An 18,012-nucleotide genomic window follows, 5' to 3' on the forward strand; every position below is an offset into this window, starting at 1 on the left:
ATGCAATTGCTGTTGTTGCCACAGGAATAGGATTGCAAATGGCAGGGTATTATGAAGGGGAGAGTGTCCATAAGACAGACAAACATTAAAACATAGTCCATACTATGAGAACCGCTGCTGTGAAGTCATGACAACTCATGGGACACACTCCCTGTTTGGGGCCAGACAGATAAAGGGGCTAGCCCTCTTGGCATCAAACCTTGGCGGGGGTGGGTGGGTGAGTCATTAACAAAACTAAGGTGCTGTTTCAATATCAGTTTTTAAAAGGAAAAATGTATTTATGACAATGACTGTTCTCTTACCTTTATAATCTTTTCAACACCAGAGGAGCAAATCATGTAGGTATGGGGATTAAACCGGACCTGGTTTACAATTGACCGATGACCTTTCAACACCATAAAGGCACCATTAACAACCCTGCCGATCCCACCTAGTTAAACAGAAGAAAGAAGAAGGGAACTGAATTGGAGCACACTATATGTAACAATTCATCTTAACTATACTCTGTAACTCTTGGGTTGACAAATAGAATATCAAATCTGCACATAAAAGTTACTACAGAAAGAATGCAGCTTCACTGAGGACTATACCTCCAGCAAATCTGTCGTTGGAGACTACACACTTCAACCTCCTAAATAAAAAATATGGGAAGTTTTAGAACTCTGGGATAAGTGTGATAAACGTATTCATCTCATATAAAAGAACAGCAACATATTTAATTGAACTGCAAGTGAAGCTGGCTTGTTTGAAGCAGAAGACCAAGAGTCTAAGTTTGAGGCAGAGATAAATTCACAGATTGGTTCACCAATCATTGTGCCTTCCTTTATCAGTGGTAAAGATTGCAAGATAATTTGCAGGTAATGAAATGGAGCCAAAGAGCATTGTTCCACTGGGTGTGATTCCTTGTCATGAGGCAAAGGAGGTAATCCACACTGGCTACACAAAGGGGAGTGCCAGAAAACAATGGTAGTACCTGTAAGGTCCTACATTAGTGACTCACATTTAAGTGTGAGAAGCTCTCTGTATTTTATTAGGTCTAGTTCCCAATGACAGCTTTTCACAGATTTGATTCTTCAATGTATTTATATGCAAGTATAATTGTTTTGAGAACACGCACTTGTATGTTTAAATAAGGAAATGTCATAATGAAGAATGTGAGCAAAAACAGCACTGTTCTTTAAAAGTCAAAAATGAAAACAACTACAGAGGAAGGAAAATGATCTATCAAAATATAACTCCTGAGGTCAAAATACATCTTTTAGAAAGCTGAACGTGGTTTACTGAGCTATGCTGCCTGCAGCAATCCTAACTTAAAAAAAAACAAACAAACCAACCAACCAAAAACCACCCCCAAAAAACCCAAAAAACAAAAAAACCCAAACCCACAACATACGCAGCTTGCTTGTTAGGTTTAAACTGAACTGCCTTTTCCCCTAAGTGGCTCTGCTTATCAGGTTTCTTTCCCCTTTGTCCCCATATTTGAGCTACTTCAGAACAAATATGGTACTGTAGTTCGATTCCTATGTTGTCCTAATTAACTAGCAACATTTTCTCCTGAAATGGAGAGTAGTGAAATTTCCATCAAATGGCCATTTCCTGTAGGAAAAGCTGCACTGACACTAAATGGCAGCCAGGCTGGGGGGGGAACCAAAACCAAACAATCTCAAATACAGCTTTTATAGCAGCCTTCCTTTGTAGCTTACATGAATAGCATGGAACATGTATTCTCCCTTAGTGAAAGCTTTCATCAGCTGATTTCTATTCCTCTACCCCAGAAAGCTCACCTCTCAATCTGGCAATGCATAAATGAGGGACACAATGTGTGACAAGAACAACCCAGAATGAGAAGGACACAAAATTACTTGATTTAAAATGTAGGATTTATTCCATTTATGTAAATAACTCTTTCCATAACTTCAGTTTCATGGTACTTTATTTCTGGCAGAAGGACTTTTTAATGGTAAAAGTGAAGGGATGTTAAATCTGTGAGACACAATTAACTTTGGGACTAGAATGAACATACCACATTTGAGATGTATGCATGAAAGAAAGAGGCCATAAATTATTTTTAAAAAAACAAAAACAGCAAGACAGAGACAGCCTGGCCAAATGCTTCAAAACTTACAAAAAGGTAAGACCTCTAGTAACCTGAGAAATTTGGAAAGTTCTTTCTCCTCACCTACATCTCTTCTTGGGCAGTCACCAAGATTGAACAAGGTGACATTTCAACTCATTTCGGCAAGTCTCCACAGAAAATACCAGTTATGACCCTCACCCTTTTCATGCTATTGTCCATGCTAGACATTCATGATCACATTCGTTCATGCAACTTGCCTTATTTCTATGGCATTCTTTCCAACCAAATCACAACTGTCAATCATTAGCATGCATCAGGCCAATTGTGCAAGGTTACACCAAGTGCATTTCTTGAAGTTCTTATCTTAGCTTGGTGGACAAACATTCCAGAAAAAAGCCTTAGGAGTAAAAAGGCAGAAGCTGCTCAGTAAACGTTTCCAGTACAAGTGATGCCTAGAAGGCAAGCTTTAAACCGTTCACTGATTCTACACACTGGCTACTTGAACACACTGTAGTACAAGTTTCAGGTCTGATATTGGGAAATGCTTTGCAGAGGATTAGGAATGCTCCTAAGAGTCAGGCACTAGAAGTAAAACGGGAAAAGGAAGGATGGTCTTGCGGTTAAAACACAGGCTTGCAAGTCAGACACCTTGGGCTCTATTCCCAGGCTTGTCACAGGCTTCTTCCATGCCCTTGAGCAAGTCACTTCACTATGAGCCTCAGCTTCCTCATCTGTAATATGGTTATAATAGTTATTTACCTCAGAGTTATTCTGAAGATTAGTATTTGTAAAGTATATTGAGAGCTCTGGATGGAGAACAACATGTAAATGCAAAAGATCTTAAATACATGGGCATCCAGAACTTCACAGCTGTCACTATGCTGCAAAGTGTGGCCACTCAGAAATTCAGTGGCAATGGGAAAGGATCTCCAGTCATTCTGCTCCAAAAGTGGAAGTCTTTATCATTTCAGCTAACAGAGACTCCACTTGCTGGATCAGACTCATCTAGCTAATCTAGTCCAGTATCCTGTGGCCAGTATCAAATGCTTCAGAGGAAGATGGAAGAAAGCCTAAAATGGACAATTACAGAAATATTTCCCTATGTGCAGGTTATTCTAACCCTATCAGTTAATGGTAAGCTTATGCTTCCCAACACAAATGTTTATATCTCTTACAGTAATATTTTTATACCCTCCAAATGTTACTGATGAGATTGTTACCTCTTGTGACTTATGTGGCTATCCAAAAATTCATGGTCTTGTAGGTTGTTCCAGTTAGGGTGAGAAACTGGAGAGAGTCGGGTATTTCTTTGATGCAATTTCGTTTATTTACAAAAAAAATATACATAAAGTACTATTTCTCTGAATACAAGAGAAATCAAATGGGACAGTTCATTTGCTCGCTGTTCTAAGCCTGCCTTTCCAGCCAGCACTCTGTGCCCAAAAAGCTCTTTTCTAGCTTTCCCTCAGGGCCACATTACCAGCACTTCTGTTACTCTTTGCTTGGGTTTCTCTCCGCTTCTGTCACTGTTCTGTTTTTCAATCTCACGTACACATTCTTACTCAAACAATGCCTAGCTGAGCTCCTGCCCATATAATTCAAAATTCCTGAGTGGCCTTGGATGTGCCTTCATTTTGGCAATAGACATGGGCCTGTGTTTGGGGTAGTGGCCACTTAACTGTTTCAGTCACCTGATTCCAATGGCTTCTTTACATTTATCTTGAACGTAAAGTGGCAGTTACACTGGACTCATAGCAAGGTTTAGTTCAACCCATAAGAATAGCTATACTGCATCAGACCAAAGGTCCATCTAGTCCAGTATCCTGTCTTCCGACAGTGGCCAATGCCAGGTGCCCCAGAGGGAATGAACAGAACAGGTAATCAAGTGATCCATTCCCTGTCACCCATTCCAAGCTTCTGGCAAAACCCATAAACACGATTCTCATCCATTTATGTGTCGTATATGTCAGTTTGCTCCAGCACTTTGTTTTCACACAGCTCAGTCTCTGACAGTGGTGAAGGCTAATGCAAACAAGTTATTTAGCTTTACTGTAACGTACTAATGCTCTAATCAGTCCTTTTACTCCATAGTGATCTGGCAGACTCAATTCTAATAGGGTTTCATCTTCTAGTATACTTAGATTTTGGGAGGTTTTGGTGATTAGTGGTTCGAATTCCTAACTCCATCTTTAGTTTTATTTGCCATAGTTTGCTTCTTTCTGTTGGCTTCACTTGGACTGGACTTCTGTTTTATGGAGGACAACCGTTTGGCCAGAATAACCTCTTGTATTATGCCATTTGACTACACAGATTTTTTTTTTCCCCCTTGCTGCCCTTATTTCTTTTTTGTTCAAGGGTATGCAGACCTTCTGTGACTGACTCTGCACGGTAATTTCAATATTCTTGTGTAATTATAGTATACATATAAACTGCTTCTATTTTGAGTCTGATGATTTAATTTCCACACTTTTGACTTGAGGGTGTTTTTGATTAGCTTCCTTATTTTTTTTAAATCCTCCTTTCCGAAAGTTTAGAATCAAAAAGTTTAACTTGCTTTTTATAGGATCCTTCCCATGAAGACTGTAAGTTTAGTTGTACTGTTGTCACTGTTACTCAGTGGCTCAACAGGGCTGGTAGCTACTTTTTGATCTACTTCTACCTCCTACATGTTACTCAAAACTAGAGTCCATAATAGGTCTCCCTTTTGTATGCTCCAAAACTAGCTGCTCCAAAGGAAGAAATGTTTAATTATGATTAATTATTATTATTTGTATTACCATAGCACCTAGTAGCTACAGTGTCCCAACATATTGGACTCATTTCTGAGAGTGGTGCAAGCACAGGGTTTATGAGACAGAGCTGGGTATTTCGGATTACATTCAGCAGAAGGCAATGGAAAATGGACTAACCAGCTTGGTTTAATTTTACATTATTATAGCAGAGTTTAATTCTTCTAGCACTGAGTTAATTTCTCTATGCTAGAGACCCTGGATTACAAATCTGAACAAAAAAAATTCTACAGGCTAATTATAGTTGTATTTAAATATCTTCAATTTCCTAGACTTTTTTAAATGGCTAACGCAATAATACTTAATGAAATATGTCTGGACTCTAGTTGTAGACAAAAGGTAATGCTAACCTGCAATGTGAATCTAGTAGGTGTCTAACAACACAACAAAGGAGTTGGAATTAGGCCTGTTTTTATAATCTGTACGAATTATCTGGAAGAAGGGATTTAACAGTAGGGAAATAAAATCCACTGATAATAAATTATGCAGTGCTGCAAATATCAGTTTGGACAGAAACACCACAGACAGGGCATGAAATACCAAAGTGAGATTACACATGGAAACATGCATGCCAACACACTCAGGAAATGCTGTTAAAAATATTGAAGGGAAGAGATATACTTGGAAAGCAGTAATGCCAACCAAGAGCTACAGGTGGTAGTACCCACAAATTAGATAGGAGTTTGAAATGCCACATAGCATTGGGAAGGAATTAAGATTTTTGGACCACACCACCAGAAGTATCACTGAGGAACCTATAACAATCTAGAATGGAGAGGAGTTACTCAGGTGTAATGGGATGAACATAAGTAACAGATTGTCTGATTAGCTGGAAAAATGACCTAGTGTTGGAAGTCTACTAAAATGTGGAATAGTCTGAAAAGTAATGGAAGCCCCATTACTCAAATAGTTTAAAATTGGACAAGGCTCTGGAGAACTTACTGCAGGGAACAATCCTCCACTGGCCTCTTGAGGACAAACTGAGTGACCTAACAAAGTCTTTTCCGTCTAAAACTTAAAAAAAAAAAAAAAAAAAAAAAAAAAAATCCACTCATTCATATAAGGTAGAGTGACATTCCAGAGACAAACATGTAACTTCATACAAGCCTTGTGAATTATTCAAAGTGCTGAAAACTAGCGAGAAGGGCCAGATGTTCACAGCTGCTGCCAGTTTGCCACAAAACACCATTAATCTGTAATACATGGCACTGCAGTAGCAAGCCAATTTAAATTAATTTGTTTTTCCATTAATAATACTCTGGGCCACTTTATGCCTTTAGGGCACAGCCCTGTATTTGAGTTGTATAATGCTAGGGGGAATCCATGGAGGGATTGTATCTTCAGGAGTCATGTGGGTGTGGGGAATGGTGATAGTAAGGAAGGACCATGGCCTTGCCTGAACTCCTCCCCAAGAATAAGTAGGACACAGGTAATGAGATTAGACATATTTCCTGCAAGGGGGGAGAAGAGAAGTCCAGGTAAAACATCCTAAATTCTTTCTTCTCCCCACTCCCTTGTGCACCCACGAAGGGGACAGGCACAGACTGGCTCTTTGTATGTTAGCAAACACCTCTGTTTCTAGTTTTAAAAATACATGGCTTCCCATTTGCAAAGAACAAGCACACACACACACAAATAAAAAACAAACCAGATACACACAGCATGGACCAGACCCTTGTGTGTATAACAAACAAAAAAAACCAAAACAACCCCAAACCAAAATACTACGCAAAGGGAAGTTAAGCAAAAAACTATTCTGTCTCTTCTAGAGAGTGGGATTTAATAGTCTATAATGCGGACAAAGTGGAGGCCTGGAGAGGTTTTGAAATCCACAGGGAAATCTCAGACTGAAACATCTATAGAGAATGGAGGCTTCTGCACAGAGGGTCAGTCCCTGTGCAATACTGTGCCCTGCCATGGGAGCAGAGTTTCCTCTGGGATGTTGGCGCTGGAGGCTCCCGATCACTCTTTGAACAACCAACCCACCCCACAACAAACCACATGCTTGACAGTCTGCAGGTGCAGAGGAGGACTTGAAGGAACGAACGCTGACAGTCAAGGTTAATTCCTCAGGATATTTCCTAATGGGTTTTCCAGGGGGATTGTCATGTGGAGCAGCCCCTCCACCCTCACTAGAATACCAGACCATCTAAATTGCATTTGCCATACCTGGGATGGGAAGGGGGAGTATGATGCTATATAAGATCAGCTTCTCCCTCCAACAAATTTTATGGCCAATTATTCAGGATTTCTACACATTTCAGGAAGTTGCAGGGGATAACATGGATCTAGCACGAGTTATAAGTATCTCTTGGGAACAGCTCTTGTGAAACAGGCAAACAACATTAACAGGGTTATTTTTTACTGATTAGTGTGACTGGAATGTAGGTGGGCTGGACAATTTGATGATAAATTTTTTTTTACTTTTCCCCCTGGGATGTTTCAAGTAAGTCCCACCCTAAATGATCCAGCTCAGCATTCTTCATCAATGCAATTAGCAATTTTCATTTTAAGTGGTTAAGTCACTGAAATCACTTCCTAGCCCCTAGGGGAAGGGCCAGGCCTATAAATGAAGATATGCTAGAAAGTGAACTTTCTATCGCACAATGGAATTTGATTTCAGTACCAAGGAATTGGTGTTTGCTTCTTACTGTCAACTTCATTGGGAAACTCCAGCATCACTTGCCAGCAAGAACATGTGATTTAAAAAAGTTACAGTAAAAATCACTGTCTAGATTCAAGGCTGCATCTACCTCAGGATTCTTTGTTGCTAAAAGCTGTCGGCACCTCATCTACACTAGCCTCTTGTTACACTGGTGGAGCAGAACAAGCAGCCAAGGAAAGAGTTATTACTGAAATAAACTGGAAACAATTTGGAAAAGCAACACACACCCTTTACATTCGCTCTTCTCTTCTGTCAGGAGAAACACCGTCTGCTGGTGCTTTTAGCTATATAGTTCTCAAAAAAGTTATATATGCTTTTAGCTATACAGTTCTCTTAGCACATTGTTGGCACCATAAAAATTAACAACTTTTCAGAATGCTCTTCCTGAAGTTAAAAGAACAAATCTTGTGAAGTTATAAGGTGGAAAATAAATTATTTTCTTGGATGTGGAAGTGCCAAAGACCCTAAGCATTAATGCAAATGGACATATTACAGGCATACACAGTGGTTGCCAAAGAATTCAGCACAATGAAGAGAAAAAGACAGGAGACTGAATTCTGGGGCAACCAAAATGGTAATTGTTGGGTATTTATGTTTCTCTTCCCTTTCTGTTCTCAGTGTTATCCTCACTTTTGAAAATATGTATTAAAATTATTTTAATGCTGGTGAAAGGACCTAGAATGACAGTCCTGGATGCTGCAACTTCTATTGGATACAGCAGTACAAGCTGCCCAACAATGCCTCCATTCTGGAGGATGTCCTCTCTGAACAGCATCTGCCTTTGCAGCCCACTCAGGATTTGCCTTCTCTCCCAAGAAAGCCAACAAGGGCTTGTTAATGATAGTTGAGGTGGTAGTTTGTGCAATATGGACAAGTTTTGGTAACCTGAGGTGGATTCAAACCAGGGAAAATGGATTTATATCCAATCACCAGTTGTGTGAGACACAACAGACTTTTTAAATTTAAAGTGTTTCAGAGTACATTCCCATGGGATTAGATCACTTCCCGCCCCCCCCCCCAAAACCTCCACTAATCATGTTGGGACTTGGAGAGCTTAAAGCACAAACTTGTCTCCAATGCAATAAAATCTTGCCATCTAATACTTCAAGCATGAAGAGCTGTTTGCATTTGCAATGACGTTGCAAAAAAGGAAAGAAAAATTGCATAAGTCGTGCTGAAAACTGCCACAATTAGTTTAGTAACTGGACCACAATGACAGGCCTGTTACTGCCAGCAGTTACAGAGTTACAGTCAAAGATGGTATTAAGGGAGATTTGGAAATGCAGTTTGCTGTTCTGATTTATTAAGCAGCTCAAAAGTCTGGTAACAGTCATTTCAATTAAATAACTCAGTGATCATCTGATCACCTTCTCCAACCACAAAATAATAAAATTCCTGTTCTTAAAACAGCTTCTCGGAGTGATATTTAAAACACACACACATCCCACCGTGGTTTTGGTAAATTCTGTTGAAAAACCACAAACAGTTAAACAAGGTTCTAACAGTCTTGCTGAGCAGCATGGGTGAGGCCTACATCTCACCTCACTTCAGCCTTCCTCACTGCCAACAGAAACTTGTAGAAATACTGGATTTGGTCACCCAAATAAATGACCAATGTCCCAGCATAGTGCTAGAGTGCCCTGTGCTGCAGGAAATGCTATCCATCAGAAGAAAGATAAAACTGAGGCTCTGCCCACTTGTACCCTTCGATGAGGAATCCATAGCTTTAATGAGGGAATTAGCTAAAAAACTCACCAAGCCACTGATGATTATTTCTGAATAGTAACTGAGAACTGGATAGGAACTGGGGATGTAGGGAAAGCACAGGACCAAATGTTCCACCATCTTCAAGGAGGGAGGGAAAAGGTGAAGGAAGTGTGATTGCTGGCACTTATACATGTATATTACATTATCCCTATTAAAAATGATCAAACATATAGGGAGAAAGTTGGAAAAACGCTTTTAAGCTTCCTAACTATTGTTTCGTCACTTAAGTCTCGCAAGGTAAGCAATGAAAGCCCCCATTGTGTGGGACATTTAAAACTAGGCTGAACAAATCACTGGAGAGCTTACTGTGGAGCGGGGAATGACCCAGCCTGCCCACTGGGGAAACATCTCTAAACTACAATTATTTGCAAGAGTAGCAGAGTTTGTTCCAGTGTCCTGGAACGGTGCCAACACAAGTAGTTACACTGCACATACAGAAGAACCTCAGAGGTTGTTCATAACTCTGAACTAAACGTTATGGTGGTTCTTTCAGAAGTTTACAACTGAACATTGACTCAATACAGCTTTGAAACTTTACTATGCAGAAGAAAAATACTGCTTTTAAGCATCTTAATTTAAATGAAACAAACATAAAAAGTTTCTTTAGTTTACAAAAATTTGACAAGGTTTCCTTTCTTTTCCTTTTTTTTTTATTATTTTTTTTTTTTAAAAAGTCCTTTACGTTTAACTATGTTTAGTAGTTTTACTGTTGTTGGTTTTTCTGGTCTCTGATGCTTCCTGACTGTGTACTTGGGGGGAGGGATAGTTCAGTGGTTTGAGCATTGGCCTGCTAAACCCAGGGTTGTGAGTTCAATCCTTGAGGGGGCCATTTAGGGATCTGGTGCAAAAATTGGGGATTGGTCCTGCTTCAAGCAGGGGGTTGGACTAGATGACCTCCTGAAGTCCCTTCCAACCCTCACCTTCTATGATTCTATGATACTTCCGGTTCCAAATGAGGTTACTGCCTCCCCTAATCTGCTGTCAAGTAATGCTATGAGCTGTTAAACAGCTATCATCACTTTCCACCCCTGAAGTGGCTACATTTTGGTAATGAGTGAAGTTCTCCGTATTTAGTAATTCTGAAAAGCAATTTTAGGCTTGCAAAAAGGTACCATATCATACACAATTCATCAGTACTGCTCCCTTAAATGTGTGTTAATAGAAATATGTCTCAAATCAATTAAAGAGGGCTCATAACTCAGCTGTAGTCATCTCTTTACTAAAAATACCAATAATTAGAAGAGTACAGTACAGTACATGATTTGTAAAACTTTAATTCATAACATTTATGTTTGCCATCACTCTACCTTATTGGATCATGGGCATACAGACAGACACTTCTTAAGACTCGTATTGGAGGCCAGAAACTGAGCAGGAGGGAATTTCCTGTATTAGCTTAGGTGGGGTGAGGTGAAAAAGGCCTCAGCACGCCCGTGGAAGGAGATTTTTTAAAATTAAATAAAAGTAAATGTTGGTAATTTTTGTAGTCAAACCCCACTCACTGGGTTGAAAAAACTGCCTTGCCAGTTTAGAAAATGCCTTTTATCACAACAAAGAAGACTACATAAATTCTGGAGAATTCTCCCACTCGCTCTTAGGTTGGAAGAAGGAGTGAGTGAAGAAGACAGATAACTACAGATCAGTTCATCCTAGATGAACTGGATGGCTGGCAAATTAATTACCACAGAAGCCAATATCCATAAGATGTATAATGGCCCCATTATTACTCATGAAAATCTTGAAGAGTCATTCTCAGATCAAATTCTGGAAATGTTCAATGGGTACATTAACATGCATCAGGGTTTAAAAACAGATTAGCAGCACAGGACAGTTAAATTGGGCCTCCTCAAGGGAGTGGCATAATATCAGCAAATAAAGTGATGCCTATATGAGATAGGAATGATTTACCAGCAAGAGTATGAGCTCAGCTAAAGTCTTCCAAAAAGGGAACCACTCAAGTTACAGGAGATCAAGATATACATACTCTATCTCGTGATTTTCTGATTACTGCATTTGACATTAAGCAATTAGTTTTGTAACGGAAGTGTTGAAAGCTTATACTACTCCTACCCTCAAGTTACAGTAAGAACGGTCAGGAAAATGAACAGGAGTACTTATGGCAGCTTAGAGACAAACACATTTATCTGAGCATAAGCTTTCATGGGCTAAAACCCACTTCCTCGGATGCATGCAGTGGAAAATACAGTAGGAAGATATACATATACACGCACCCAAACGCGCACACACAGAGACTATGAAACACTGCGTGCATCCAATGAAGTAGGTTTTAGCCCACAAAAGCTTATGCCCAAATACATTTGTTAGTCTCTAAGTTGCCACAAGTACTCCTGTTCTTTTTGCAGATACAGACTAACACCGCTGCTACTCTGAAACCGGTCAGGAAAATGTTGACAAACATGACATGTTAATTTGTGCTAACTCTAGGCATCAGTCCTTGTACACAGGTGCTCATCTGCTCAGCACCAAGTTCAAGATTGTGTGGTTCACAGCCAATAGCTGAAGACAACTAACAGAGGGATGGACCCTCTAGATATTAGGGCCATCAGCATCCATTGCCAGAGAAAAGCAGTATCCTGAATCCAGGAACTGACGGATAAGTAAAGGAAGAGTATATGAACAGGCCTATTTTAGAATATAAAAGTGTAATTTAGAATCTACACATATTTTCTCTTACTAATTTCAAATAGCTGTTTTAAACCAAAAGTTACACAGGAAAATGAGGAGAGGGATCTCCTAGAGAAAGGATGAGAGAGTCAGAGGAAAAGAGTTAAGTCAAAGGAAAAGGCAGGGCAAATCCATATAATCCTGGTAAAGAGACGTTAATATCTTTAAAAAAAAGAAAAGGAGTACTTGTGGCACCTTAGAGACTAACCAATTTATTCGAGCAAATTGGTTAGTCTCTAAGGTGCCACAAGTACTCCTTTTCTTTTTGCGAATACAGACTAACACGGCTGTTACTCTGAAACCTGTTAATATCTTTGAATTTCTATGGTCTAAACATAGTCATCAGTTTTGTATCCCAATAAAGTAGATTATTATATAGAATCAAGTTTAATAACCAGTCCAAAATTAAGAGGCCTCATTTTCTCCAAAGTTCTCCAGTTTGCTGAGCCTTTTATGATCTACTTTCCCTAGCTCTCATAATTCACTGTACCTGAACAGCTTTTAAGAATAAAATAAAAACTTGGCAATTTACTTTTAAGGCAAGTTATCTGCTGCATTACTATGTAACTGTAGCACAGGAAGGCATCTTCTTATTAGTGTATGTGCAAAGTGCCTCACGTGGCACATGACCAGGATTCATCACCGAATTTGGTCCGCAGGTTGGATCCTTAGCTTCCCCAACTTGAGCCAAGTACTGACAGGGAGTGGGAGTGAATGCTGATCCCTGCCCCCAGCCAAATGTCATACTTAGTTGTATTCTATATAAATAAGGTACACATTTTCAACAGTGAGGGTTAATAACTGAAGCAGTTCAAAGGAAGTGGTAGATTCTCCAAACACTTGACATCTTTAAATCAAGAGTCAACGTCTTTCTAAAAAGATATGTTCTAGATTAAGCACAACTCAGTGCAATGGAGAGACTGGGTGAAGTTCTAGGGCCTACATTATGCAAAAGGTCAGGCTAGAATAGAGTATATGAGGGTCCCTTGTGGCCTCAATCTATAATACAGTAGGATATTGTGTGATATTTTGAGAGGTACCTAATATTTAACACTAGTATTCGTCAGATTCCCCATACAAGCTTACCTGCTTCTGGATCCGGAGGAATTCTCCACATGTATAAGTTGAAGTCGTCAGAGCCAGAGAGGATGTACTATTAGAAATAAAAATAAATAAAGCAAATTACAGGTGAGGCATCACTTGAATTAGGTTCTCTTTCTTAAAAGTGAATTGAGAGAATTCCAGCTGTTTGGTCATGACTTTTAGAACTTCAAAAGTTTTACTTCTCTTTGTGTCTGGACAGGCTGCTGCCCCAACTAGGAATCACAGAACTCTGGACACAAAAGGACGAGAGTTCGAAGCAAGCGTCTGCTGTCCATGTTTTATTTTTGGTCTGCTATGGAGTCTAGCCTCCAAAGCAGAGATGATGTAGACCAAAATCCCAGACCCAACCACCCGAACTTTGAGCTCTCACCTTTTCCTAAACTCAAAATTGTTCATCCTCAGACACCACCAGCATCTAGGATGTGCCATATATTCAACCACCACCACCTGCACCACTGATGCCTTTATGAAGATTATCATGAAAAGTCAAATCACTGTTGCCAAGAATCATCTTGCTATTAGTCACTAGAGGGAAAATGACCAAATCTAGTTCTCTCTTCTTAAATTTCAGGCAATGCTGCAAATATGAGTTTATCACAATACTGTACTTTTTTTTGGTTTATAGTTTTGCTGGGGAGAAGGTTACAAACAGCCCCTCCTTTCAGCAGCCTATAATGGATGAACAAATGCTTTACAGGGGAGTCGCATCTTACGCAGCGGTTAGCTTCTAAAGTCAGTGCATAAGGCGAAAATCATGTATAGTCAAAATTACCCTTGAAAATCCCTTAAATTGCCCATAAAGTACAGTACTGTATACACTCCATCACATTAAGGTTAGGATCAGCATCCATAGTGCTACGTATCCGTGAGAACGTAAGCCTCGTGTACGTGGCCCTGAAACAGCGAATCACACCTTGATCGAGAGGTTGGAGGTGGTACTGGGGGGGGGGGGAAGAAAGACTACTTCAACGTCATTATGCACAAACCAGAGTGCCGCAGGGTGGCCAGGAACATTCTCTATGATCAGCAACACTTTAAAGTCAAGACCTTTCTCTTCGAGGTACCGCTTGAGCTCCGGAATGAAACACTTGTGGAACCAATCCAGAAATAATGCTGCGTCACCCAAGCCTTTTTATTTGATTGCCAGAACACAGGAAGGAGATTTTTGTTCTTGCCTTTTAGGGCCCGGGGATTTGCAGCCCTGTAGAGCAAGTCTGGCTTTATTAAATGCCCAGACGCATTGCCACAAAACAGTCACAAGGTCTTTAGCTGTTTTGAAGCCAGGGGCCTGTCTTTCTGATTTCGAAGTGTAAGTGGAGTTGGGCATTTTTTTTTCCAGAAGAGTCCAGTCTCATCAGCATTAAAAGCTTGTTCCGGAAGCTAGCCCTTTTCTTCTATGATTTTCTTTAATTGTTCGGGGTAGGCTTTTGCTGCCTCTTCATTGGCAGATGCAGCTTCACCAGTAGTCTGCATGTTTTTGAGGTTGAAGCGGTTCCTAAAACTGTTAAGCCAACCTTGGCTGGCTTTGAATTCCTTCTCATCAGAATGCCGTCCCTCTTCGGCTGGAGGTTTGAACAGTGTGTAGAGGCTAAGAGCCTTTTCTCGCAACGTGTTGCCATCGATAAGCACACGTTTACGGTTCATGTCTTCCAGCCATAAGTTTAATGCCTTTTCAGTCTTCACTAAAGTCTTATCATGCACCTGGCTCGTCACCTTAGCAGTTATTGGAGCACTTGATGCCACGGCTTGATGAATTTCTCTCTTGAATCTTGATGGCACGGATGCTAGATTCGTTGTGGCCATATTTACGCGCCGCGTTGGAGACCGACATACCGTCTCTCAATAAGTCCAACACAGCCAGTTTTTCCTCCAGTGTTGGAACAGATCGCCGTTTCTTCAGTTGAGCACCAGATGAAGTAGTTGGCTTGCATTTAGGGGCCAAGTTGTATGAAAAATATGTACAGTATCTTTAAACACTAGAATCACACTCAGCAAGGCGAGATGCTCACACTATGAGAGGCACGCGGGAACTGAGACCGACTGAGGGACCAGCAGATTCACGTCTCCCATCTCATGCTCCGGGGCATACGCTCATTGAATGGAACGGTGGGCTGAATCGCCCACACTATCTACACGTATCTTGTTATTTTTCTTTTTTTTTTTTGCCGAGCGCGTACAGTTGAATTTGCGTAAGTTAAATGCGTGTATGATGCAACTCACCTGTACACGAAGGCACATTGCACATTACTTTATGTATTCCCTACTTTGCATAGTGCAAAGGTGCAGTATGACTCTGATGTGTCACTTTATGAAAATATGCTTATGATATGGATGAGACATAACAGATATACATTATGCAAGATAGCTCATATGAGATATCATTGGAAAGGTTATGATTTACTGAATGTGATTATCCAATTTGTATGCATGTATAATTTCTGTATCTGAAGTTAGGAATATTAACTATGAATCTGTATTTCAAATGTGTTACTTTGGGCATCGACCCCAATTATCCCTTCAGGGGCAACAATGGAAAAGCCAGACAGGGTTAATGGGCCATTAGCAGAGACAATGGACTGTGAAAGAACTTAGTCTTCCTGTGGACGCTCCGAACAGCCTACAAGTAATGGTGGCTACAGCCCTGCAGAGAAATGGGTCTGAGTCACCTGGTACTGGACCCACCCCTTGGAATGCCAGTGATCTTCCACTGGGAGACAAAGAGCTATATAAGGCAGGGGAGTGACATCACTGAGGTTCTCCTCTGCCTCCCCACCTTAAGAGACACTGAAAAAGACCTGGAAGCAAGAACTGAACTGAGGGGAGAAGGGTTGAGCCCCAGATGGAAGGCCAACCAGCTTGCGAATAATACTAAATGAGGTTTCAAGCTGGAGACCAGTGTAGCTGTCTTTCAAGACTTTCTGTAATCTGCCTGCAACAATATCTAGGGTGAGAAATTACTATTTGTAACCAATTTCTTTAGTGAAATAAGCTTAGTTTGAGTGTTTGGTTTTATATGCTTAGTAATCTGCTTTGTTCTGTTTGCTACCACTTTAAATCTGCCTTTTATAGTTAATAACATTTGTTTTGTTATTAAATCCTGTTTCTGTAATTTCTAACTGGGGGAGGAGGGCAAGGAGTTGTGCATACCTTCCTCCACATTGAGGAAAGAGGCATATTTCATAATATACCTTTGGATCTGCACTCCAAGGGGAGGTGGACACCTGAGTGCTGGGGCAAGTCCCTTAAGCTGAGCCTTCCCAGAACTGAACTGATCTCAGTGTCTGTTTCATCTTGCAGTTGGGTGTGGCCCTGCCTGTGTGTTGGCTGGAGGAGGCTTAATAGCCTGGTTCAGCAAGACAGGTAAAAAGGGTCCCAGCCTGGCATAACAGGCGGGCTCAGTGGTATCTCAGCACATCAGGTGGCATCCTAAGGGTGACATTGTCACAATGACAAGGGGACATTTGAAAAGGAGAACATTTCACTGCCTTCCAGTTGCCAGGGGACACAAAAACCACCTCTTACCACATCTTCCAACAACCTGCTTGGTACTCATTTACCTTAATCTCAGACGATGGACAACAGGGTATGCAAACTAAGGACAAAGGGGCATATTCTGATCTCAGTCACCCTGATGTAAACTGAAAGTAACTCTGTTGGGTCTACTGACTTATGAATCATTTAAATTGCTGAAAATCTGATTAATTTAGCCCCCAAAATCAAACTTTTTTTGTGAGTGACAGAGAGAAAGAAAATTTAGCCTTTTCTTAACCCCTGACAGAAGATAAGCTCTGCTTATCCGGCTTGAGTTTAACTGATTTCCATTCTCCAGGGATAAACAAAACTCATCAGGCAGAGTGATAGCAGGCTGTGAAGAGACAGGTCCTGTGATCTTAACACAGGACTAATAAACAAAAATAAAGCCAAACTACATGGAGAAACACATAACCTTGTAAAAATTGTAAATAATATGCTAGTTGCTGAACAGGTAAAATGTGTGCTGCCACAACAATGCAACATCAGACCTCTGGAATTGCCCCCACAAACACAATGCAAGCAACTATTCTTTTCTGCTCCCAGCTCCAATTTTAAAACTATATGGGTATGAGTAAGCATCTACAAATGCAAATTGCCTGTTTACTAATGTGAAGGAGCATGGATCAAATACCAGTTGCTTTACAAAACTTGTGTGCACTAGTTCTGTATTGCTTAGAGACTCTTCCTTTCAGTGCCAAGCACTCCAAGGAGTAATTCCTACAAACCAACATGTTCAGGCACTTAGGCAGCTTACCAGTGCCAAAATGACCTAATGGTGCCAGGAATATAAGCGGTTCCCTTTCATATGATAGCTTGTAAGTGCTAGCCCACAGCAGGCTAGGTGACTGTGCCAGATCTACATAAATTAGGGTTTACGCAGGCAGCCTCCCAAACAAAAACAGTTCAAGAAACAAAGCAGTTCTGCAAAAGGTATTTGTTACACAGGAAAAGGCTACATGGAAAGTTTTGTTGTCATTTTTGTAGTTGTTTAAATTATATAAAGGGTTGCCATCTTGTCAACATTTGTTACCCCAGAACGTAACCAAAACAGAAACTGTTCAGCACAGGGCAAAGACAGCCCTCGTTTGAAAATAAAATGACAAAAATATCCCTGAAAATGGTTTAAGAGAAAGCTAAATTTAAACACTTCTATCAGGAAAGAGCTGATGCTGAACAATAATGCCCCAAGTTTCCCCCTCTACCAAAATCATTGTCATACCCAGTACCTCATGTCTTGCTTTGGATAATATATGTACTACAAAAGAAGTACATATATTACTTTGGAGGGGAGGAATAGCTCAGTGGTTTGAGCACTGGCCTGCTAAACCCAGGGTTGTGAGCTCAATCCTTGAGGGGGCCATTTGGGATCTGGGGCAAAAATTGGGGATTGG

At 40.5% G+C, this 18,012-nt stretch overlaps 1 protein-coding gene across 1 annotated transcript in view; it reads right to left on the reverse strand.

Annotated features, from left to right (window-relative positions):
• DCAF5 (DDB1 and CUL4 associated factor 5) overlaps window positions 1-18,012 on the reverse strand; it is a 107,354-nt gene that overhangs the window by 10,740 nt on the left and 78,602 nt on the right. Inside the window, exons 7-8 of the mRNA XM_077818727.1 lie at window positions 13,070-13,136; window positions 303-430 (exon numbers count right to left, since the gene is read on the reverse strand). Of these exons, the coding sequence (XP_077674853.1) occupies window positions 303-430; window positions 13,070-13,136 (195 nt within the window). The remainder of the gene's footprint in view (window positions 1-302; window positions 431-13,069; window positions 13,137-18,012) is intronic.

This window comes from Eretmochelys imbricata, chromosome 6, assembly GCF_965152235.1.
Source record: "Eretmochelys imbricata isolate rEreImb1 chromosome 6, rEreImb1.hap1, whole genome shotgun sequence".
Taxonomy (NCBI): domain Eukaryota; kingdom Metazoa; phylum Chordata; order Testudines; family Cheloniidae; genus Eretmochelys; species Eretmochelys imbricata.